Consider the following 27,160-nt stretch of genomic DNA (forward strand, 5'->3'; position numbering starts at 1 on the left):
CCAACCTTCCATTGCACTCTATAGAATACTGGCTACATAAATAATAGTATTATATTATTTTAAAACTTTTTCTTTTCCTATTTCTTCCAACTCAGAGTCATTGAGACCTTTTTACCTACATATGGAATGTCATCCCTGGCAACACTTTTTACTTTCATACATTTTTGTTTACTAACTTTCCATGCCACATCAACAAACATGGTAAGAGAGTCAGAATATTCCTTGATCCCCATTTCTACTTTCAGATGCTCCCATTAGAGATATGACTCACTTCTCCTCGAAAGAATGTTATCCAATTAATATTTATTGTTGTTCAGTTGTGTCTGACTCTTTATGTTCCTATTTAGGTTTTTCATGGCATACATACTAAAGTGATTTTATATTTTCATCATCAGTTCATTTTATTAAGGAAGAAGTTGAGATGAACAGATTTAAATTACTTTGTCACAGAGCTAGTAAATATTTTTGGCCAAATTTGAACTTATCTCTTCTTGACTCTTGGCCCTAATCTCTATTCATTGTGCCACTTATTAGCCCAGGCATACATATCAGTAAATCAATATTATGTTTTTTTAACCAATCCTTGAAACATTACTGAGTTTCCTGTCTTCTCAATATGATTCTTTCTTGATCATCTCCCATATTACTTGCAATTACTCCCTCTTTCCTATTTGTTTCATTGAAACCTTTTTTCTTAATTGAAATCTTTATAACATTCTATAAAAACCCTAGCATTCAAATGAGACTGTCTGGATTCCTCTGCCTCTATCAGAGTGTCTAGGAGAAACTGTCACTTACTCTCCACATGGATGAAGTGCCAGGCCCCCTGCACCAAGACTGAATGTTTTCCCCACCCCTAATACTGCATGTCATGTTACTTCCCCCTCCCAGAAATACCTCACCCTTACTTACCCCACACAGGGAAGGGAAGAAGAGCTCCTGTTGGGCTGCAAGATGGGTAAAGGGAGGAATGTCCTCAGTGAATGTAGAGAAGGGGAGGGGAATTGCCCAAACATCCCACTTCCCTCTAGCTTTGCAGCTTGTGAGTCACCCACATTATCCTTTCTGTACTCTCATTCTGTTGCTGGGTAGAAAGGCTGGTGATGTGAAAAAAAATGTTGTCACATACAGTGGAGAGTGGGAAGGAAGCAGCATTGCCCTAGTCCTTCTTTCTTTCAAGTAATGAACTCTGGTGGGACCAGGGAGGTGGAGTGAGTAAGACAATCTGGTGTCCACAGAGAGTGCTTTATGTGCCATCTTTGGAACCTGTGCAATAGGTTCACCATCATTGGCTCATGCTATCTGACAAAGAGTGGCTGGCGACTTGATTCAGGAGATTAAATTACCAGGATTGCAAGGGGAATTAGATCTAGCTAGAGAAGACCAGGGAATATGTACATAATAATGATAACACATACTTGACATGATATCTTGAAAATACAGCTCTGACTGGAGAAGTGAAATGGACTTAATACAGTATGAGATTAATAATACATAACCCTAAGGAAATCCCACCATTTCAGCCTGGAAAAATGATGACTCTTTAGAGGTTCATTTAGATGTTTTGGAATTGTTCATAATCCACCAAAGGAGTTAAAATTGAGAAATCAATGTTTCTTCCCAATCCATTAATCCTGCTCCTCACTTTAAGGAATATTTCACATGATTGGCTTTGGTATTCCTCAAAGTCCCTTCCAGTTGAATCTTTTCAAGTCTCTATGCCTATATAGTTATTTTCTGTGTATTTGTACTTCAGGGTGATAGAGGCCTTGTATCTTTTCAGTCTTTCAGTGAGCACAATCCCTGAGAATCTGTTTATCAGCACTGATCAAAAGAAAAGGGCTGACTGTTGGATATCCCAGAGAGAGAAAGATTGAGGTTTGTATAATCCAAGTGTTTGGGTATTTAAAATAGGACATAGACAGCATAAAAATGGGACTGAATATATTAAACAAAACAAAGTTGCTCACTAGAAGTAGGATAGCTTGAGTAGCTCTGGTTTCAGCTGATATTTTGGTGGATTGACTATTATGAATATGTTCAACATATCTCTTGTGTCTGTGCAGTATTACAACCATATAGACACTAGAACTAGTCATAAAACACAGAAACAAAGAATCATGGACAAATGAATAGATTTTGATTTTTATGTGATTTTCATTATTCATATCTAGGATTCTATAACCAGTGTTGCATCCATATTTACTGTCTGTGCTATTCTGAGGGCTAATTTGGAGGAAAAATAACAACAAATGTAGAAGTAGATTGAATACCCAGCATAAAAGAATGCACTGAATGATGCATTTTGGTGCTCTGATTTTGAGCTGTGCCCATCTAGAGTTGTTGGGACAAATGGTGATAGCCTGGAAGGCACTCAAGAGACAGGTGCTATCTAGGGAGAGACCTCGACCTATTGCCTGCATGTATGTGATTATTCTAATTCCCAGCTCTTCCAGTAAACATTTCATTTTCCAAATCCTTGTTGCACTGGGTATTCCCCCAAAGAGAAGAAATATAGCATTGGAAAAGGCCAAATGGCTGATAACTAGGTTTTTAGGTCTCATCCTATGAGAAATGAGGAAATTATAGATGTTTAGGAATAGGATGACACAATTCCATAGAACTCCAACTCCAGTTACTTGCAAGTATATGATTCCCAGGATTTCATCATCAGTCATCATTTCCTAGCTGTCTTGTGAAAATGATTTGCTTTCCAATTCAACATAATCTATGGAGAAACACAGGATATTATTCTCATTATTTGCTAAAATATTCTCATTGAAATTCACTTACCTTCTGATCTCCTTTATGAGCACCAAAAAACTTCTCCAAAAAAAGTAGTGCTTTGCTACTGAACCATAAATTTCTCCTCTTGGATTTAAAAATATATATTATTTTTTCTTTCCCAATGTTTGAATGCCCAAGGATATGTAGGTGGCTCAGTGAAAAGAGTGATGGACCTGGAGTCAGTAGGACTTGAGTTTAAATCTAGCCTCATTCACTTAAAATGATTGTATAGGGGGCAGCTAGGTAGCTCAGTGGATTGAGAATCAGGCCTAGAGACAGGAGGTCCTAGGTTCAAATCTGGTCTCAGACACTTCCCAGTTGTTTGACCCTGGGAAAGTCACTTGACCCCCATTGCACACCCTTACCACTCTTCCACCTAGGAGCCAATACACAGAAGTTAAGGGTTTTTAAAAAAAAATGACTGTATAACTGATCAAGTCACTTAAACTTATTTACCTCATTTTCCTTATGTGTAAAATGAGATACAGATGGAAATAGCAAACCACTCCAAAGTCATTGCCAAGAAAACCTCTAATTGAATTACAAAGAGTTGGACAGAAGTATCACATTAAATAAATATTCATGACACTTAGGTCCTACTTCTCTGCACCTTTCTTTATGTCCTTTCTTTTTACATACAACTTTTTGATTTTTATCATCACTTTCGTGTCTTTTCTATACCTAAAATATCCTTACTTGAACACACTATATTCATTAGCTAAGATATATCTTTTTAAAAATTTACAAATTTAGTTTTGTTTTTATCATGAAAATTCCCCCCAATATTTCTCCCAATAGATTCAACTTACATGATAAATGAGAAAAAATAACATCTGAAATTATGAATCAAAAATTTCAATAATTATGAGAAAACACCTTTGAACTTTCTACTGCTACAAAAGATTAGAAGTATTTTGTTATACCTCTTGATAAGAGACATGCTTATTTTCTTTGTAAAGTATTGTCTTCTGTCATTTGTTTAAGTATTATAATTTTTAAATTATATATATATATATACATACATATGTATATATACATTTTTGCCAATTAAATGTAATATCAAATTTCCAACAAGTTTTTTTGAAGTAATATATTGCAAGTTGTCTCTACCCCTTCTTTCCTCCTCTTCCCCATGAAGCTGACAAGCCTTTCAGGCCAAGTTACATATGCACTATTGCACAAAAGAGACTTTCATGTAATTCATTTTTGAAAGTGAAAAATCTTATAAAACTTAAACCCTAAAACATATACCCAAATAAACAAGTGAAGCATAATTTGCTTTCATCTGCAGTTCTACTCCACGAATTCTTTCTCTGGAGGTGGATAGGATTCTTTGTCATAAGTCCCTCGGAATTATCCTGGATCATTTAATTGCTGATAGTAATGTAAGGGATAAATGGTAGGAGTTTGACAAAAGTGAGGAGAGCAGTTGGATAAAACATAGTTTAATTTGAGAAGTACAGATAGAAAATAGAAAGTAGGAAAGAGATTATTATTCTAATACCTTATGACTATACCTAAATTCCCAATACTATCTAAAATTTCTATAAAAACCCTTCTCTTTCTTCAAGAACAGATGCTTCTTGCCTGGCCAGATGAGACCCATCTAACCTACAGTATCTAAAATTGATTCAGTAAATAATATATTTCTAAATAAACATACATTCACTACTCACAAACTCCCTCATTCTGTTTCTATACCTACCTGTCAGTATTTAACTACCAGTAGCAGAGATTAAAACAGACCTCCTGCTTTCCAGAGATCCAGAGGCAAAGGTCATCAACTGCCAACTGATCCTTCCTTATATATCTCCCCTCATCTCCCTGGTAATGGAATCTTCAGCTCAGCCACACAGACTCCTGTCAGCTCTTCTCCATTTAGAAATCATTCTTCTCTCTCTTGCCTCTTAAATTGACAGGGGGAGACCTTAAGTAAATCCCTTTAACAGTAATTAAGTCTATCACATTTGAATATTCCAAAATATCATTGTTAATATGTACATTGTTTTCTGGTTCTACTTAATTCATTATACTTCAGTTCATGTAGGTCTTTTCATCTTTCTGAAATCATCCTGTTCATCATTCCTTATAGCACAATAGTATGCTATCAACATCATATATCACAATTTGTTCAGCCATTGCCCAAATGATGGACATTCATTTAGTTTCCAATTCTCAGCCACTACAAAAAGAGCAATTGCAACTATTTTTGTACAATCAAGTCCTTTCCTATTTTTTAAATCTCTTTTGGATATAGACCTAATAGCGATATTACTGGATTAAAGGATATGTATGGTTCTAGAGCCCTTTGGGCATAATTCCAAATTGTCTTCTAGAATCTTAACTCCTGTCTTTGAATTAATACTAAGTATTAGTTCCATGGCAGAAGAGTGGTAAGTGCTAGGCAACTGGCATGAGTTGTCCAGGATCACACAGTTAGGAAATATCTGAGGCCAGATTTGAACCAAGAACTTCCTGTCTTCAGGCCTGGCTCTCTATCCACTGAGCGATATAGCTGCCCCAATGCCTATTTTTTTAAAAAATCCTTACATTCTGTCTTAGAATCAGTACTGTGTATTGGTAACAAAGCAGAAGAGTGGTAAGGGCTAGGCAAAGGGGGTCAAGTGACAGTGGAAAGGTTGGAAGGGCTGTTCTTTGACAAGCCATGAAATTAGAACTCTATTAGATGTAAGAGGACACAGTTTTGTGGTTCATATTCTCTAGGATTCTGATTCTAATCAGTTGAAGGCATACTAATTCCAGAATTTCATCATCTGAAAGCCATTTTTAGATGTCTTCATGGGATGACATCAAATCCATTGTTACTTGTGATGAAAAAAGAAGATTATGACTGCTATAAATGCATTCATTCCCATTTTGAGTGCATCTCCCAGTGTGAAAAATCTGTTTCAGTATCATAATGGACAGATTCAAAAGTTAAAAAAAAAACTTTACGTTTTGAAAATAGTATATACATCATCAAATGCCAGTGCTTAAAATTACTGTGTGTGTACTTTGATTCATCTTATTTCTACTGAAATTTTATGTCCAACAGTTATTTTCCTCCTTTCAATTGTTAAATGACTCTTTGTGGTGGCTAATATATTGGGCCGTGATTAATCAAATATTTCTTATAGAAAGGCATTAAGGTTCTTTTTTATGATATGGAGTTCTTATGTCGCCTTGGAATATTTGCTTTCTTGAGGTCCCCTCATTCCTTTCTTATATATACTGTAATGTTGTCCAATCTCATTTGAAGGGCTATATTGGAAATTCAAGAAGTAGCAATAATAGCACTGCTCTTATATAGTACACCAGGAATCCTGGGGTTTTTCTCACAGTATTTGGTTTTAGGTCTCAAAGACAAATGCAAAGTATTGGTATGTAGCTGTTTTTTCTAAGTCTTTCCCCTTTTCCTATATAGAGGAAGATGGGGAGACCTATAGGCACTTAGGTTAATATAATGAGTCTCAGGACATAAACTGCTTTCCTAACAATTTCTTTATATCCCTGTTCTTCTATGTCTGCAAGAAATGCACTGGTACTAAGTCCTCTTGAACAAAAATTACTTATTAGTTATTGTTAAGCCATGTGTCTTAATATGAGTTGTAAGCAGGGGGGATGGGACAAAAAGAGCCAGAAGAAGGCTGTTGGTGACAATTACTGACAGTTGAGACCAGAGAGGATTCTAGGATTTTCTCCAGGGGAGGAGGGAGGAGAAAGGGCTTCCAGAGAGGACTGAGAGAGGAAGGAGAATATCTCAGCTCGAATCCAGTCCTGAGGGCTTCCTGAGGATCTTTCTTTGGACACTGATACCCCAATTCCCTGGTCAAAGGCATCCCATCACTTCTCACCCAGCAAGACTTAAGCCATCAAGACAACTAAGTTTTGGGACTCCATTTTGGGAGCAATTCTCTTAGGCTCCTTCCCCTATTACCCAACCTTGCAGGGAGACCCTTTCTGGTCTAACTTACAATTATAGAAAAGGTTAGAAATAGAAACAAAAGGAAAAGGGACAAGGAGGGAGACTCTTAGGAGTGAGAACCCCAAAAGTTCCCACCCAAGTGATGGACCCCATTGAAATACAGAAAAGAGCACCTGAAAAATCCTTCTGCCCTTCACCCCTTTCCCCAATCCCTATATCAGTGGTTCCCATACTTTTTTGGCCTACTGCCCCCTTACCAGAAAAAATATTACTTAGAGCCCCTGGAAATTAAATTTTTAAAATTTTAATAGCAATTAATAGGAAAGATACATGGGCCTGTGGCCATCACCACCCCCCTGGATCGCTGCAGCACCCACCAGGGGGCTGTGGCACCCACTTTGAGAATCACTGCTCTATATTGATATTAATAAAAGCCATTCATTAATCAGATAGCATTGCAGAGGGCCTGAGAGACGAGGAGGAGGGGAATCATAGCTTGGTCTGGCTGCCTCCATCTTGGAGCCAGACCACCAACTATTAAGTTGACTGACCTTCGGGGAGGCTTGCATGAACCCTGCCCTTATTCAGAATTGGATTGGGGTACACAATACCTCATTTTAAAGGGAAGCCTCATCCCCAACTCCTGTTGGGTGGCAGGACCATCCAGGTGACCAAGTTTTGGGGTGAAAACCCCTCAAATTCTCCTGCAGTGCATATTTGGCAGGAGGGGAGAGCTAGAAGCAAGTCTCTCCTCATAGACTCACTCTTTCCCCCTCTATCATAACATTTGGATATAGGCTCTGTTTATTCTTATAGTGTAAAGGAAATTAATACATCTCAAGATGTGTATTGTGGAAGTAGATTCCCCAGTGGAATCTCAGAAGGGGATATATAGAGACTCACAACCTTATCCCTTGTGGCTGAATTTTAATCTGAGAAAACCTACTGAGTAAGACTACTTCAGAAGAGCTCTGTTGGAAATGACAGAATCTTTTTCAGAAATCTTGATAATCACAACAAAGCAGAATCTAATTTTTCCTACTCCATTGCTATGACTCAGATGGTTCTGATGTCATTATCAATCCTTTTTTCAATCACCATTCCTATTGCTATCCTTCTCCTCATTTCCTCCAGCCTACAAATATTTCACTCTACAGTTACCCAGATTTTCCAACCCTTCCATTGTGCTCTTTAGAAAGCTTGCTCTATAGGCAACTAAGTTACTTTTGTTTTCAATCTTTTACTCTCCCACTTCTCCCAACTATTCTCCCTTCTACAGACCTGATGGTCTTGAGATAATACTTTTTATCTGCATTCCCTTTCCCAGAATATTTATCCTTTCTTCCATTCTCATTAACTCCCGGAATAAAATTAGGATGTTGAAATACTTGTGGATAATAGTTTATCACCACCTCTCAGTGTTTACTGCTCTTTTATAGTTCAGTCATTCTAAATATGTCATAGGAATTGAATTATGGTAGTGATTTTCTACATATCCATTTTTTCATTGAGTTTGTTTGCTGGTTTCAAAATCTTTCCCTCCTTGCCCACATTCTCTTACCATCCCCATCTGAACCCCTTTGATTCATATTTCAATTCTATACTGTCCCTTCTTATGAATTCCCCCTTTCTCATCCCCCTTTCTTATCACAAATATTGCCCTATAAAATGTCAGTCATCACTTACTCCCATCATCTTTTGCCTTTCATCTTAATTTTCACTCATTGAAGTTGAAGAAAATCATTTACATATTTACAAATCCATTCCTGGATTTGCTATGTATTTATCTTCTATATTGTCAACTGAGTCCTCACTAGGCAGAGCTATCTATTTATAGATTTCTAATAAAACAATTATACACTCACTATTGCAAATTTTCAAAACATTTTCACTCCTTCTTAAATTACCATGGCTCTACAATGGTCACCTTCTCACCTCAGAACTATCACTAAAATTGACAAAAATTATACCCTTTCCCCTTCTCCACTTCTCTCATTTCAATACAATGCCTCCTGCAATATCTACCATTTCATTCCTATTTCCAGTAATCTGGTGGCTTTCTCCTTACCAATTACCCTATATGTACAAGTGATGCCATTATATCCCTTCTTCTCTGGAAAAAATATCCTCTCTATAATCTCCTTTCTCATATATCAGTGGTTGTCCCCACTGTTTCATCTTTCTTTCTTCTTAAGTCTCCAGAGTTTTTTATTTCTCCAAACTCTTTTCTCTAAATATACTTATAGTCTTGAAATTGCCTAATTTAAAAGGCTTTTCTTAAGCTTCTCATTCTTCATGACTTATCTATAGCCTTTGATATTCTGATTACTATTTAATTGATACTCTTTATTCTCTCAATTTTTGTCAGTTCTCACTCTACTCCTACCTATATGATTTTTATTCTTCAGTCTCCTAAATTTTTTCCTGATTTCTCTTTTTTCATCTACAACTGGTTACTTGATTTTGCAAAATAAGTGAAATACAGTACAATTAAATTTAACATTTCTAAAATTTCACTAATTTTCCCCCTCTCCAAAAGTCTCCTCTCTTCCAAATTCTTCATTTCCCTAAAAAATTACCAACATCTTCCCAGTCTCTGCGACTTGAAACGTGAGTCATCTTTTATTTCTCACTTTCCCTTTGCAAACACAGTTCCCATATACATGTTAACTATGTTCTATTTATTTCCTTTTTTTCTCTTTTGTTCCAAATACTTTCATTTATCTTCCCATACAGCTTGGACACTGAGGAAGTTCATCATTTCTTCATGGCCAGACATTTTCATAGACTGCTAGTTAGTTTCCTTGACTTCCATCTCTTTTCATTCCACTCTATCAGCCACTCATATGTCAAACTGCTTTTTCTCATTTATGATTCTAAGTATCTCAACAGCCCTAATAGTAAACTACACTTACTTCCTATTAAATTCAGAATTAAAAAAAAACAAATATTTGCAAACAAAATCCTCCATAACATGACCCTTTCCAACATTACCAATCTTTTTAAATCTTATTCCCAAGATGTATTCTCTGATCTTTTTTGCTATATTTAAAACAAAATGTTGAGTCACTGTCATTCATTTATTTTTAGTAGGTATCTCCATTAAAAGGAATACCCTCAATCTCCATCACTGAATTTTGACTTTCTGGGCTTCCTTCTAGCCTCATGTAAAATCTTCTTTTCTATGAGAAGCATTTCTACCTCCCCCTTTTAATTGTAGCATCTTCTCTCTGTTGATATTACCAATTGATAATTACCAATTGAATAATCAACTGTCTTTTTAGTCTGCATTCTTAACATAATTTCTGATACATATAGGTATTCAATAAATGATTATTTAATGATAATTTTAGCTTATATTAGGATGTTTCTTGAAAATTATTTTCCCAAGTAATATCTGATTGCTGTTTTTATTCTTCCTTCCTCTTTAAGCATTAAGGGCTTTGTGAATGAAAATTATATAACAATTTTCTAAGAGCAAAGATTAAACACATATTACTTGAGTCACCAAGAGTTACAAAAATCTTTTTGTTAGGAATTGACTAAAATACAAATGATCATAAAATACCAATATTAAAAAAAAGTTCCAGAGATTTCCTTAACAGGCTCCTGAGCTTTCCTGTCTGCTTGCCAATCTCTTGTAACTGTCTAAATCTTCTTCTCCTTGTTTCAGCTAAGCAGACCTTAAAGAAAACTGCAGCACCTACAGCACCTTGCCCCTGAATGACCTTGGTATCAAATATGGATCAATGGGGACCATTCTTTATGTTATCCTGGCACAACACCACAGAATATTTCCTACCTCAGTGGAGAGATCAAGACATGATATCAATAGTGGAAATAAATTTTGAGTTAACTGGAACAAATTATTACTGTTTTTTTTTAAATAAAATTTTTGTAGTGCGAAACTAGAGCTTAAATAAAGAATGAAATTTTACCAAAATTTACTTAGGCAGGAAGTGGCAGACCCAGAATCTGAGCCTTGATCCACTAATTCCAAAATTAGTATACTTTCCATCATGACAATGCTATGGGGACAGCCTTTATTTTAAGAAGAGGACAGAGAAACTTTTTAGCCTAAATAAAGAACATTTATTTGAAATTGAGAAGGCATTCAATAACTTGTATGTATACTGTTAAACACAACTGAGAGCAGGGATGATTTTCTGGTAAGTGAAATGGGATGATGATATGTAGGAGGAAATAATGAAGAATCTGAGACTAAAATCAATGACCTCCTCAGTTTGCATATTCATGTATTCTCAAATGAAAATCTCTGGAATTTTAAAAACAGGGTTTTTTTTTTGTTTTGTTTTTTGCTTCACTTTGCTTTTACCTCCCAAAGTTCTCAGGTTTTGGTCACATTCTTTCTGAATACAGAAGACAGTGCTGAGCCACACTGGGTCACATGATTTCTTAACCTTGAACTATTCATATTCTCATACTTTAAAAATTACTTCCTCATGACCATCTCCTCTTCCCCTGGTTTCCTTTCCCTTTTGGTCAAAACTATGCTTTCTGGATGAATTGCCAGTTATAGAAAAACCTAAATATTTGTTCCTTGTTATTATGTTCTCTCTCTCTCTCTCTCTCTCTCTCTCTCTCTCTCTCTCTCTCTCTCTCTGTTTTTATTTTTATCTTTCTTTCCTCTTTATACACAGGTGGTTGGATATTCTCTATCCCATTAGACTTTGTTTTTTTTTTATTTTCTTTGTCTCTCCACACAGCACAGGGAGTGGTAAATAGGTATTTGCCTAACGTTCTTTCTCACCAACTGAGTCATTCATTAAGTCATTCAGTAAGATCTTGTGCTAAGCTCTAGGTATATAACCATCAAATTAAATTTTTCTCCAGTTCTACCAATGTCTGTGTCTCATACTAAGGCATAGTCAGGCACTTACCAGGCTGGTCTCAATCAATATAGTAGAAAGCACAACTGAACCATTCATTGTTTGAGGATCTATATATGAATGCATGATCATCTATATAACCTGTAGGGAAGGTTCAGGGTTACGTTATAATGACTTCATTGTCTGAGCTCATTTCTCTGTAGGGCCCTAATTGTTATATCATCTGAAGAGAATTTACACTGTGAGGGCTACCTGGGACCTGTCTAAAAGAAGATTAACTTTTGTCCCAAGTGTTTATTAGTGTCTACAAAGCCTCTCGCCTATTTAGAATCTCTAGTACAGCATCAATGAGCAGGTTGGGGAGGAATTCATCTTGTCTGTAGGAAAATAGAGGAAGAAGTCAAATAAATGTCAGGTGGGTGTCAGGGAGATGTAATGAGGACAAGAGGCAGTGGATTGGGATTCCAGGTGAGGTGCTCCTTTGGCTATAGCTCAGGGGCCCTCATCATATTAACACAATTGTGTCTGCTTGTTATCCTCTCCCTGTAGCCTCTCTGTTTTGTGTGCCTTACAATAGAGATGAAATTCAAGGCCATGTTCAGCCCTGTATAATTTGGAGCTCATTCCACATTAAGAACTCAAGACCAAGGGCAGCTGGGTTTCACAGTTGATTGAGAGCCAGGCCTAGAAATGGGAGTCCTAAGTTCAAATCTGGCCTCAGACACTTTCTAGCTGTGTGGCCCTGAGTAAGTCACTTGACCCCCATTGCCTAGCCCTTACCACTCTTCTGCTTTAGAACCAATACATAGTATTTATTCTAAGATGGAAGGTAAGGGTTCAAAAAAACAAAAAGAATTGATGACCAATGCTACTCAATATTTCTTCATCTTCCACCTCTTATACAGGAGACCCAAGTATTGAGATAAAAATCAGGAATTAAACATTAGCTTGGGAGGTTGAACCTTTTCAAAATCCTCCTGCTCTTAACTCCTTTCCTTGTACTAAGAGATTTCAATTTATTGGTTTATATTCCTATAAGCCACCTACCTTCCTAATTTCTGAATCTCTTTATTTCCCCTGGCCTACTCTTTCACCCACCTCATGAAGGGATGTTCCTAATATTGGTTGTTCCATCACACGATTGTTCCACTTCCATAATCAAGACTAGTGAATTTCCTTTGCTGGTCTACACTTTTCACATATTTTTTCTCATTTTTTTTATACATCCTATGCAATCAATTAGCCTTTTATTAGGTTCTTACTAAGAGCCAGCATGACAGCTAGGTGGTGCAGTGGAGAGAGTGCTAAGCCTTGAATCAGGATGATTCATGGTCTTGGTTCCAAATCTGGGATCAGGCACTTACTGTGTCCCTGGAGAAGTTAGTTTCCCTTCTTTTCCTCAGTTCCTCATTTACATATAGGCTGGAGAGGCAAATGGCAAACCTCTGCAGTATCTTTAGAATAAAACCCTAACTGATGGTAAAATAATTTGACATGACTGAAACAGATGAAATATAAGAACAAAAAATGTTAAAGAAATGAGCTAAGTGAGTATTATTATGAATCATAAAGGATAAAATGAATTTCTAATCTAATTTACACTCTCTTGGTAGAAGGAGAGAGATGCAATGCATCTTGATGTAAATATATAGAAACAATCAAATTTGCAGAACAAGAAGAGAAATACAAGGTAGTGAGTCTGGTGAATGTCAATGGGGACATAAGGCATGGTATCACTTAGATGGACTTATTTGAGCTATATTTTTAGTCAGTGAGTTGGAATTACAAAAATAAGATCCTGAGAGACCCTTCTGGGTAAAAACTTGGCTTTATTGTGACAAAGAAATCAAAGGACCAGAGGTCTGTTGGTTTCCCTCCAGTACAAAATCTGAGCCCCAGACCATTGACACTGATAGCTTTTTCTAGACAAAAAAAAAGAACTTACAGAGTGAGAATAATGACTTATAGGGATCACTCTTGATATAAGCAATAATGACTTTTAGGTCATGGACATATTAGAACCCTTTTGACCTGGTCTTCTTTAAAGGTGTTATATTGAAACCCTGGGAGCCAAGAATCCACATGGTTGATTGACAGGTGGGCCCATTGGATATTGGAATGTTCCCAGAGGGCCGTGTGGACAGGGGAGAGAGAAGATGGCCCAGGAGGGTATAAAACACCCTCACAGCCCTGGCTGAGGGTTCCTTTCTTTCCCTTGGACTGGAGATCTGTGGATCCTGGTCTTTTGGGATTGAGATTTGCTGGGCTCAACCTTGCAAGATCCTCCTATCTTGTTCCTGATAACATTATCAACCTGTACCCAGACCATCACTCTTCTGATTCTACTGCCCCTAGATATTAGGAAGTCAATCATCTATAGTTATCTACGTTTCCCAGGGCCCAGGAGGGATCTGGGAAGTGGGCAGGAGAAGAAGAATTGGGTGGAAAGGGGTGGATATCCTGAAGACTGGTTAGGCATATCATCGAGCAAAGAAGAAGAAGCTGAAACATCAAACAGCAGTTTGCCTACTCTGGTTTGGCTGTGGCCAGGCTGGACCAGAGGTGCTAACCATCCTGATTCAATACCTGCCTACAGATCTTATCGTCATCCAAGTTTATCATCATCCAAGTAGATAGGGCTTCCCAAACCCTCTATCCAGTCCCAATATCCCATCTTTACTACATACAGTTAAAGCCTTTTAAGTACCTTTCTGAAGTGGTTATTTATAGCTTCTCTGGGAAGGGAGATACACAGTCAGAGACAAACCGTTACCAAGCTAATAGAGCCCATCATACACTATCAATCAACCGCAGGTGGGACCTGAAGGGATATCATCCATTGACCTGAAGGATCCTGCCTGGGCACTGTTATAAAGGAAGGAGGTGTCCTATCATCTAGCTAGGGCAAACCTCAGTTGATCTTGCCCTAGCCACCTATCTGGGCTATCGCTATTGTCACACATTTACCAGTGGTAGTATCCAGTTTAGGTTACTCTCCCTCTCCATCTACAACATCTACATTTATTTTTATAAGAAAAGTAATTTAGATATAATACATTCCAACCCCTACAAAGCTCTCTAAGGGCCCTTGGCCCACATGTCCACCTCTAACAGTGATGGTGAACCTAAGGCACAGGTGCCACAGATGGCACACAGAGCAAACTCTGGCTATTCCCATCCCATCAGAGTTAATTACTAGAAAGGCAGAGGGATTCAGATGGAGTTGCTCCCCTCTACCTCTCCACCTTGTCTGACAACATTTTTTCACATCTCTGCCCCTCTGCCCATCAGTCCAATGGGAGTATACAAAGGGGAAGGCGGGTGGCTCATAGTTGGAAGAACTCTTATCACCAACATGTATCACAATTTGATCAGTCATTCCCCATTTGATGGATATCACTTTAGTTTAAAAATTTTAGATACCCAAAGAGAACAGCTTACATTCATGTTTACTGTGATGTACACACATGTACATTTATGGTAATATTCATATGTACACAGGAATACATGTATAGTTTCAAATAGATACATATATATTTTAAACATATATTAAGATGGTCATTATACTCATTTATATATAACTATATATATACATATCACTTTCAACTTACGTATCTTACTTTTAAAACACACTAGTAATTTTCTCTGATTAATGAATGCTAAGACTTTACTTAACATCCTTATTACCTTCATAAATTCAATAAATTATTGAATGTTGGATATGACCTGAATTTATGAAGGTAATAAGGATGTTAAGTAAAGTCTTAGCATTCATTAATCAGAGAAAATTACTAAATAGACATGTGTCATATCCAACATTCAATAATTTATTGAATTCCAATTGGGTTATCAATTCAATGATATAAAGAAATAAAATTTTAGTTGCAAAAATGAGAATAATATCCTGATGGTATAGGTGATGTGACTTTGATTTTCTTTTCTATGTAATAAATAGGTGACATTTTTAGAAACAAGAAATTAAATTATCTTTAACCAGTATGAATAACAGCAAAATCAATAATGTAATTGTAGAACTCAATTGCTTTTTTATTAGTCTCCCTATGATAGGATTTGAGGCAGAAAAATAGCCCAGAGTTTAGAGCTCTTGACTTGGAGACATGAATGTATGATAGCATGTGACACTGGACAAATTATTAGACAAGACCTGAAGACTCAGTTAGCAAGTAGACTCAAATAGTGACAAATCATCTGAAATATGGGTGTTACACAGTTGATGAAGTAGGATGTAATTCTGCACAAGGATGCAAATCTAAAGAAGGTCACTAAAAGACCTCAAGGTGTAACTAATATCTCTTTTGGGATTATTCTTCAATAAGGGTGCTCAGAAAATCCATACACTCAACTTTTGCTAAGATTGCTTGAATGTGTTAGACTTACATCTTGATTGCATCAAGAGCACCTGGTAGAGCAAGATTACAAATTCAAAGCAGGGGCAGCTGGGTAGCTCAGTGGATTAAGAGTCAGGCCTAGAGATTGGAGGCCCTAGGTTCAAATCCAGCCTCAGACACTTCCCAGCTGTGTGACCATGGGCAAGTCACTTGACCCCCATTGCCCACCCTTACCACTCTTCCACCTAGGAGCCAATACACAGAAGTTAAGGGTTTAAAAAAAAACAAATTCAAAGCAGAATTCACTGATTAAATACTGATACAATCATATGATAGTGATTGTCTTATGCATTATATAGTGATTAAATAAAAATTTATACTAATATACTACTAATAAAATGATCATCATAAAAAGGGGATTTCTCACTCATAGATCCCATCTGATGAAAGGATTTTCCTCACATTAATTGTTCCATCACACATAAGTAGTCCACTTCCATGATTAAGATTAGTGACGTTTCTTTGCTGGTCTAAAGTTTTCACATTTTTTTTCTCTTCTCCCCTTATACATCCCATGCAATCAACTAGCCTTTTATTAGGATCCTACTAAGTGCCAACAGAACAGCTGGGTGGTGCAGTGAAGAAAGTGCTAAGCCTAGAATTAGAAAGACTCCTGGTCTTGCTTTCACTTTCAATTAATATAACAATACACATATTTGAAATTATATCTCAAGTATTATTTTTGGAAGTACATTTTTAGTCTGTTAATGTACAGAGACTCTTGTCTGAGATTAAATTCTTGCTATGAATCACAAAATTACAACCTACAAAATTTTAATCATATTCTACGCATTGATAAAGCTATAAATTGTTTATTTTCTGGTTACAGAATAGTGGTTAGAGCCTTGAATTTGAACCAAGAAGATCTGAGTTGAAAAATGCCTCAGATGCTCATGAATTTGACACAAAGGAATATTACCTAACCTCTCTTATTCTCAATTTCATTATTCATCAAATTAGAACAAAAATAGGTAATTTTGAGGATCAAATGAGATTATATGCAAAGGAGCTTGCAAACCTCAAAGGAATAGGTAAAACTTTATTATTATTTCAGTCATGCCCTATGTTTTGTGATTCATTTGTGGTTTTCTTGGCACAGATATTGTAGTAGTTGGCCATTTCCTTCTGCAGTGCATTTTACAGATGAAAAAAAAAAACTGGCACAAATAAGATTTTTACTTTGTCCAGGGTCACATAACTCTTAAGTGTCTGAGGACAGATGTGAATTCAGGTTTTCCTGACTCCTGAAAGTGCAGTGCTCTATCTGATGCAACCACCATATAAAAATTATTTATTATTAATAATGTTATTATAAACAATAGGGATAAAAATAAAGGAAATTATGCTGGTAATAAGAGTATGCATTCTAGATACACTTAATAATCAGGGCACAGGGGTTAAAAGATGGAGTGACATCAGAAGAACAGAGAAGATTAGTTTGGCAAGATCATTTTGTGTGGAAAGAAGAGCAGGTTAGGGAGAAATTAGTTGTTTAAAATATGTATTTTATTGTTTGATTCAATACCTTAATTTTCCATAGCCTTCCTTCCTCATGATAAAAATTAATGTCTGCCAGATTTTAATTTTTTTGCCTTCTGGCCTTCTGTGAATTAATGGCTACACATTTGTTTTCCACCCACTAAGACAAGAAATATGATAATTTAAAATTATTATATTCTGATTGTAGATAAAATTTTGTATTTGTTTTCTGATATTTTCTGATTCATATTCTCTTCTACCATCCTTCCTTTATCATTCCCTAATATGGCAGTTAATATGATATATGCCATATATGTGCTATCATGCAATAAATATTTCTATATTATCCTTTTGAAAAAGAATATATAATTTGCTCATACAAGGGGAAAAAACTCATGAAGGAAATTAAGTGAAAAATGGTATTTTCCAGTCTGCATTTAAATTCTATTATTTCTCCTATGCTCATGAACAGTCTTTTAAATTATAAGCCCCTTTGAATTATCTTGGATTCTTGTATTGCTGATAATAGTTGTCACTGAAAGTTGGTCCTTGCACATTATTGTTCCTATAGGAAATATTCTCTCATTTCTGTTCACTTTACTTTCAATTACTTCTTCTAGGTCTCTCTTAATTATTGTTGTAATTTTCCCTTCCAATAATTCTTATGGTGCAATAGTATTCTACTAAAATCATATACCACAACTTGTACAGCCATTCCCCAACTGACGGATATCCCTTCACTTGCCAATTCGAATGATCTCTTTGATGCCTTAATGTGTCTAGTGACTTCAGGATCAAGCTAATATACTTTTAACAGTATATCCTAGTGTTCTCATGTCCTCATGCAATGTTGAAGAATCTCTGAAACTATATTCATATATAAAACCTACAATTCAAGTTTGGTTATTTAATTCTGTTTCTTTTGTGCTTATAATATTTCTCTTTACTTTGTTATAAACTTTGTATATATAATTGCCCTCCTTGTGTTTATTCTCATTACAAATTCATAGTAGACATTTTCTACTTGTCTCTACTCATTTGGTTCACTGTTTCAGACACTGCAATTATATTTCATTAATATTCATGTTACCTAATTCTTTTAGTTATTCACCAATAATTCTTTTAGTTATTCACTACATTGTATAATAAATTTGATTTATATTTATATGACATATATAATATATTTACTATGCTATTTAGCTGCTTACTATATACGTAAATATTGTACTATTTATATATTTTACTTTCACAACAAAAAATAATGCTACTGGTATTATGAAGTGTATATGAAGGACTTTAAGTATCAAACAGGATGATTATTTTTGTTGCTGTTAGCATTTTGATAAGTTATAGAGAAGTCAAAATTCAGTAAAATATCACCAGGAATTTTTTAAGTTGACAAGAAAGACTGGGACAATGAATCTGAAATGTATTAGAAATAAAGGCCATCTTTTTGTGACAAAATTGACCATGATGCTTACTTCTACTATTGATTCCCTTTACACCCTATTTCCAACATGTACAGCTCCTAGTTGGTGCTTTGCGGAATGGTGATCTGTCCAAAGTCATTCTTTAACAGCTAACATACTTACACTTTGCTATATTCTACCTAGTTCTGTAATTCTCATACCCTGGATATCAATGTTAAATTTCTGATCCCTGTCCTCCAATATCTTCTCCCTTATTCATATATTGATATTTTTCTTTCACAAGCCTCAACTTCATTGCAAAATTCCATATCTAACCAACCTTCCATTGTACTCTATAGAATACTGGCTACATAAATAATAGTATTATATTTATTTTAAAACTTTTTCTTTTCCTATTTCTTCCAACTCAGAGTCACTGAGACCTTTTTACCTACATATGGAATGTCATCCCTGGCAACACTTTTTACTTTCATACATTTTTGTTTACTAACTTTCCATGCCACATCAACAAACATGGTAAGAGAGTCAGAATATTCCTTGATCCTCATTTTTACTTTCAGATGCTCCCATTACAGATATGACTCACTTCTTCTCCAAAGAATTTCATCCAGTTAATATTTATTCTTGTTCAATTGTGTCTGACTCTTTATGTTTTGGTTTTTTAACCAATCCTTGAAACATGACTGAGTTCCCTGTCTGTCTCAATATGATTCTTTCTTGATAATCTCCCATATTACATGCAATTACTCCCTCTTTCCTATCTGTTTCTTTGAATCTTTTTCTTTCCTCAATTGAAATCTTTATAATGTTCTCTAAAAATGCTAGGATTCAAATGAGACTATCTGGATTCCTCTACCTCCATCAGAGCATCTAGGAGAAACTTACTCTCCACATTTCCTTATTATCCATCTGAAGTGCCATTTTAGTGTTCTGAGTGAGGAATTTAATTCAAATTCAACCTACCCTTATTAATACTGCCATTATTTTGATGATAAAATTGATGAGGAGTTTTTTTTTTGTACTGTTTTTAGTAGAGATTTCCAAATATATCAGGTCAATTGAATTATTCTATTCCAGTTCGGTCATGCCATCATGAAAGTTTTGGAAGTGTTTCCCCTAATCCTTATCTCCTTTTCATTGAAAGTTCCCTTTTCAGGAAATTCATAATTTGGAAATTTCTTCATCCTGAAAGATTGAATATGCCAGTTACTCACATGATATAAGTACCTTCTGACCCTCTGAATGGACACTTTGACTATAGAACAGATCATTTGGGTCCAGAAACTATATAAGAAAAGGACTCATTATAGCATTTTACCCATTTCCTAAATAAGTATCCTGAATTTGGGTTTCCATGAACTTACCCATCATTCCTTCTTTCTCTACAAAACTCATTATTGGGAATTCTCACTATCCTTCATGTTAGATTATTTCTGATGAGTCTCATTAGTACTAGTATCACCTCTGTTTGCATTCTTTTATTGAAAGAGAGGGCCATGGGTTCACAGTCCCTATTTAAGAAATGGTTGTGCATACTCCTCTCCCATTTTCCAATAGCTATTGCTTTATAACTGCTCTGGATTTATCCATAATGCCTCTCTGATGAATCACACCCTACTCCTGAGATTTTCCATTTCCTATTCTGAATTGTTTTCATTCATTAGATTGTACTATTCTGGAAAACAGGGACAGAGTTTCTTTTCTTTTCTTTTACTTTTAATTTTATTCCCAGCACTTAATACAATGTTTGAGATATAGTAAAAAATCATTAATGTTTATTGACTGATGATTCAGAATATTTGTTGTATACTCTAATGGTAGAGTATTTTTCCCTCTCTCTACTCCAATTTTGAATTTTCTAGTAAAATTCTCCACTGTTGCTTCATGTTCTGTGAGAAACTATGAACATTATTCATATTTAGTTTGTCTCTCACCTCTATCTTATTTAATTTGAAAAATTATACTCACCTTGGATAAGTTTGTGAACATTCATTAAATTCTTACTGTGTGTCTGTCATTCTTTTAAGATTCTAAGACAGTCCTTGGCCTAAAGGAGCTTACAAAATAATGAGGGGGACAAACATAGAAACAAATATATACAAGTCAAATAATATATAAGCCAAATGGGAAATAATCCATAGAAGGAAGGTAGTGTGTTTAAGTGTTTGGAGAAGTCTACCTTTAGAAGTTGGTATTTTATTTCTTTTTTATTTCTATAAAATAAATATGCTAATAATTTGTCGTAAATGTATATTTTTTAAAATTGTTCTGAATTCTCTCCCCTTTTCCTCTGTGTCCTCCTAATAATGAGAAGACAAACACTGTGATATCAACTTTACATTGAAATGAAAAGCATTTTGATATTATGTTATAAAAAAGCTAAAAACATAACCTGAAAAATTCTTCTTTGATTTGTAATTATACTTTAACTGGCCTCTTTCTAGAGAAGCATAGAATTTTTCAGAAAGGTATTTTGAAAATTTTGGGATTATTGAGTGAAAGGGAATTTTTTATTTCCTTTGTCTCTTTTAAGTTAATTGATCAGGAACTTGAAGTACCCCATTCACACTTACTTAGTCATTTAAATTTAGTTCTAAAAGGCCACAATTACTGCCTCTCCACCAGCCCTGGGCAGTGCTAGGCAAATTGTGAGACTTTGATTGTTTCCTGAGATATAATAGACCAACCCACAGTGAAATGAAGGAGAAACCAGAGAGACAGGAATTGACAAGGAGAAAATTACTTATAAAAGCCAGTCGTGGACATTATCACTCACTTCTGCTGCCTTGGTGGCTCTTGCTGAGAGAAGAATTCTGCATTGCTGTCTCTGCATTGAAATGTTTTCTGTGATGGAGGGATTCTTCTGCCTGAGATTTCTGTGTTGGAAATTCATTCGGTGCTGATAAGACTCTTATTAAAGAGACTACTGTGATTCCTGGTTAGAGATAAGGAACTGAGGGAGCCTTTGTCAGAATTGAGCTGGATTTCTTCCAATTGGCCATTATAGGGTATTTAGCTGGCAATATTTTCTACCTCCTTCCTACATTTCCCTCTTTACTATCTCTACCCTGCTGTAATAAAGCTACTAAAGCTGCTAACATACTGATAGTTTAATTTTTAATTTTTATAGTGACCAAAATAATTATTTTTAACTCATAAATTTAGTCAAACCATTTTTCACCCTTTAAATTATCTTGATCACAGTAACTGTTTTTCCACAGGTGTTTTTCATAATATTGTTCTTATTATGTACAATTTTCTCTGGTTCTGCTCACTTCACTTTGTATCAAATGATATATCTTCTGAGTTTTCTCTGTAATAATTCATATTGTAATTAAATATAGCATAATATTATTACAACCATTCTATTCCAACTATTACAGTTATATTAAACCCATTCCTCAGTTAAAGGGCATTCTTCCAACTTCCAAGTCTTTGATACCAGAAAAAAGAGCTGTTATAATTACTTTTGTATTGTAATGGGGAAAAGGTTTTTTTTGAGTTGAATATATTAAAGATTGGTCGCCAGGGGAATTTTCTCCAAATTAAGGAATAATCTCAAGTTAAAACTGACTTTTATGGAAATGTATTTACAATTGAGAAGAGGAAGAAGAAATAAGGAAATAAGAATCTAACACAGTAGGTAATTTTCTCTGATTTCCTAGTTAATCCAGGTAGATCTAATTAACCCTCAGCTGAGGGAAAATCTGGCCTTGATCCCAAAGTCAGAGGCCTGAAGGGCCACGGGGCCCCAGAGGCAAATGAAGCAAAAGCTGCAATCAAAAAGTCTCTATTAAAAGGGAAGTTCCTCAAGTGAAGTTCACGAAGATTCAGTCTTTAAACTCACCACGTGGAATTCCAAAGGAAGATATTATGAGCAGTCTCACCAACGTCTCAGCATCCCAGCCAGCACTCCTCCATGGACCAGAAAGAGCCCCTTCTCTAGCTGAAGACCTCAACTCTCTTTTAAAGGGTTCACTTATGTGTCATTTCCTGTGCCTCCTTCCTAATTTGTGTGTCCAATCACAACAGATGCTTCTCTTAGGACTTCCTAGGGGACAGTCAGTCAATTCTGATTTGTCACCCACTCTAGCACACAGGGGTTACAGACCTCCCAAAATTGGAGGTATTCTCACCTTTGGTGATTAAATCTAAAGATGGGCATTGTAGACTTAATCTAATTATCACAGTATATTTAGACTCTTCCTTTTTCAGACCAAGCCTTATTATTGCTGAGTTAAAAGGTATGTGCATTTTTCATATGCTTTATTATGCAGAGCTCCAAATTGTTCTCTAGAATGGCTGAACCAATTCAAAACACCATCAATAGTATATTAGTGTCATAATTTCTCCACATTCCTGCTACCATTTTTTCTTTTATATCATGTTACATAATCTAATAAATGTCAAGGTGTACAATGGAGGTATTTCAATTTGCATTTTTCTAATTAATTGTGATTTAGAATATTTTTCACATAAGCATTGACAGCTATAATTTCTATTATTTTTATTAATTATAATTTAGTCTCCTTTATTTTTGATAAATAAGACCTCTTTCAGAAAAAATGTTATAACTTTTACATCACTTTCCTTCTTTCTTGAGTATTGGCATCATTTTTATTTTGGGGGGAGGAATCCATTTTTTAAAATTTTCATTAATTTAAAACATTGCATTTTATTTCCCTTAATTTTCTCAATCTCTGATTTCAGCATATATTCTTCCTCTTTTGTAGATTCATCAAATAATTTTTCCCTTAATTTGTTTATATTACCTTCATGTCTAAATCATTTATCAATTTAGACTTTATTTTTATATGGTATAAGATATTGGTATAGTGCCAGTCTCTGCAAAAATGTTTCTGTTTTACCCTAAACTTTCCTTCAAATATTAAAATTTTTGCTAAAATATATTGTCTCTTTAAGTTAAACACATGTGATTTTATTATGATTAATTCTTTGTAATCCATTCATAAGGTATTCTACTGATTCACCACTCAGAGATCCCAGCTTTTGTGACAAAACCCAGAGATCCTAGCTTTTGTGACAAAAATCTGGTATTGGATAAAAACTACTGGGAAAATTGGAAACCAGTATGGGAAAGACTGGGTCTGGATCAACATCTCACACCCTACACCAAGAAAAATTCAGAATGGGTGAAGGAGTTAAATACAATGAAGGAAACTATAAATAAACTAGGTGAACACAGAATAGTATACTTGTCAAATCATTGAGAAAGGAAAATTTTAAGACCAAAGAAGAGTTAGAAAAAAATTACAAAATGTACTAAAATAATTTTATTACATTAAATTAAAAATGTTTTATACAAATAAAACCAATGTAACCAAAATTAGAAGGGAAGTAACAAATTGAGAAAAAAATCTTTATAACCAAAAACTCTGACAAAGGTCTAGTTACTGAAATATATAAGGAGCTAAACCAGTTCTACAAAAAATCAAGCCATTCCCCAATTGATAAATGGGCAAGGGAAATGAATAGGTAATTTTCAGATAAAGAAATCAAAACTATCAATAATCACATAAAAAGTGTTCTAAATCTCTTGTAATTAGAGAAATACAAATCAAAATAATTCTGAGATACCACCTCATGTCTAGCAGAGTAGCTAAAATGACAACAAAGGAAAGTCATGAATGTTGGCGAGTATGTGGCAAAATTGGGACACTAATGCATTGCTGGTGGAGTTGTGAATTGATCCAACCATTCTGGATGGCAATTTGGAAATGTGCCCAATTGTCTTTAAAAGACTGTCTACCTTTTGACTAAGCCATGCCACTGCTGGGTTTGTACCCCAAAGAGATCATAGGGAAAAAGCCTTGTACAAAAATAATTATAGCTGCACTTTTAGTGATGGCAAAAAAAATTGGAAAATGAGGGGATACCCTTCAATTGAGGAATGGCTGAACAAATTGTGGTATCTGTTGGTGATGGAATACCATTGTGCTCAAAGGAAAAATGAACTGGAGGAAGACCATGTGAAGTGGAACAATCTCTAGGAACCGATGCAGAGTGAAAGGAGCAGAACCAGGAAAACCATATACACAGAAGCTGATACACTGTGGTACAATCCAATGTAAGGGACTTCTCTACTAGCAGCAATGCAATGATCCAGGATGACTCAGAGGGGCTTATAAGAAAGAATGTTATCCATATTCAGAGGAAGAACTCTGGGACTGGAAACACAGAAAAACAATTGCTTTTTTACATGGGTTGATGGGGAGATGATTGGGGATAGTGACTCTAAATGATCACTCTAATGCAGGTATCAATTGTATGGAAATTGAATTTGATCAGTGACACATGTGAAACCCAGTGGAATAATGCATTGGTAATGGGAAGGGAGTCAGGTTAGGGGAGGGATCGAACATGAATCTTGTAACCATGGGAAAATATCCTAATTTATAAATTAAATAAAATGTTCAAAGATAAAAAATAAAAAATAAATAAACTGACATGATATCTTGAAAATATAGCTTTGACTGGAGAAGTGAAATGGAGTTAATACAGTATGGAATTAATATGACACAACCCTAAGGAAATCTCACAATTTCAGCCTAGAAAAATGATGACTCTTTAGAGGTACATTTAGATACTTTGGAATTTTTCAAAATCCACCAAAGGAGTTAAAATTGAGAATAAATTTCTCTTCACAATCCATTAATCTTGCTCCTTACTTTAAGAAATATTTTACATGATTGGCTTTGATATTCTTCAATATTCCATCCAGTTGAAATATTTCAAGTATGTATTCCATCATAGGTATTCTCTTTGTATTTGTATTTCAGATTGATAGAAGCCTTTTATCTTTTCAGTCTTTCAGTGAGCTTGTACAAGCCCTAGTAATCTGTTTGTCAGTGCTGATCAGAAGAAAAGGACTGACTGTTGGATATCCCAGAGAGAGAAAGATTGAGATATGTATCATCCAAGGGTTTGAGTATTTAAAATAGGACATATACAGCATAAAAAGTGGACTGAAAATATTAAAAAAAACAAAGGTGCTCACTAGAACCACAATTGCTTGAGTGGCTTTTGTTTCAGGAGATATTTTTATGGATTGATTATTATTATGAATATGATTGACATTCTTTCTGTGTCTGTATAGTGTAACAACCATGTAGATACTAGAACAACTCATGAGACACAGAAAGAAAGAATCATGGACGCATATAAGTATTCTAATTTTGAAGTTATCCTCATAATTCATATCTAAGATTCTATAACCAGTGTTGCATCCATATTTACTGTCTGTACTATTTTGTGGGGTAATTGGGCAGAAAAATACAATCATGTCTAAAAGTAGATTGAATACCCAACAAAGAAGAATGCACTGAATGATGCATTTTGGTGCTCTGGTTTTGAGCTGTGCCCATCTGGAGTTGTTGGGACTAATGCTAATGGCCTGGAAAATACTCAAGAAGCAGGTGCTACCTAGGGAGAGACCTCGGCCCATTGTCTGTATATATGTTATGATTCTAATTCCTAGCTCTTCCAATAAACATTTCATTCTCCACATCCTTGTTGCACTGGGTATTCCCCCAAAGAGAAGAAATATAGCATTAGAAAAGGCCAAGTGGCTGATAATTAGGTTTTTAGGTCTCATCCTATGAGCAATGAGGAAATTATAGATGTTTAGGAATAGGATGACACAGTTCCAAAGAAATCCAACTCCAGTGACTTGCACATATATGATTCCCAAAATCTCATCATAAGTCATCATTTCCTATCTGTCTTCTGAAAATGATTTGCTGTCAAATTCAATGTCACCTATGGAGAAACAAAGGATATTATCCTCATTCCTTACTAAAATATTTTCATTGAAATACAATTACCTTCTGATCTTCCACGAGTACCAAAAAACTTCTCTAAAAGAAAGTAATGCTTTGCTACTGAACCACAAATTTCTCCTATTCGACAAAGTTTTTAAAAATATCATTTCTTCTTTCCTAGTGTTTGAATGAATGCCCATTGATAAGTAAGTGGCTCACTGAAGAGTTATGGACCTGGTTTCAGTAGGACTTAAGTTGAAATCCTTTCTCATTCACTTAAAATCTTTGTATAACAGATCAAGTCACTTAAACCTATTTATGTCATTTTCCTTATCTGTAAAATGAGATGCAGATGGAAATAGCAAACCACTCCAAAGTCATTGCCAAGAAAACCTTTAATTGAATCACAAAGATTTGGATAGAAGTATCAGATTAAATAAATAATTTTGACATTTAGTTTCTATTGCTCTGCACCTTTCTTTATGTTCTTTCTTTTTAC

The 27,160-nt window shown here is 35.2% G+C and overlaps 2 protein-coding genes across 2 annotated transcripts; both read right to left on the reverse strand.

Moving 5' to 3' along the window:
• Nucleotides 1-1,787: 1,787 nt before the first annotated feature.
• Nucleotides 1,788-2,681, reverse strand: LOC123251652 (vomeronasal type-1 receptor 1-like). Its single transcript, XM_044680957.1, has one exon. It carries the CDS (start codon nt 2,679-2,681, stop codon nt 1,788-1,790), a length of 894 nt encoding a protein of 297 aa, XP_044536892.1.
• Nucleotides 2,682-25,703: 23,022 nt separating this feature from the next.
• LOC123252603 (vomeronasal type-1 receptor 1-like) lies at nt 25,704-26,612 on the reverse strand. Its single transcript, XM_044681878.1, has one exon. The coding sequence runs from the start codon at nt 26,610-26,612 to the stop codon at nt 25,704-25,706; it is 909 nt and encodes a 302-aa protein (XP_044537813.1).
• Nucleotides 26,613-27,160: the final 548 nt, after the last annotated feature.

Source organism: Gracilinanus agilis, chromosome 6 (genome assembly GCF_016433145.1).
Source record: "Gracilinanus agilis isolate LMUSP501 chromosome 6, AgileGrace, whole genome shotgun sequence".
Lineage (NCBI taxonomy): Eukaryota > Metazoa > Chordata > Mammalia > Didelphimorphia > Didelphidae > Gracilinanus > Gracilinanus agilis.

Excerpts from the sequence above, each read along its gene's own strand:
- LOC123251652 (XM_044680957.1), bottom strand. The coding sequence starts at position 2,681 with ATGATGACTGATGATGAAATCCTGGGAATCATATACTTGCAAGTAACT.
- LOC123252603 (XM_044681878.1), bottom strand. The coding sequence starts at position 26,612 with ATGATGACTTATGATGAGATTTTGGGAATCATATATGTGCAAGTCACT.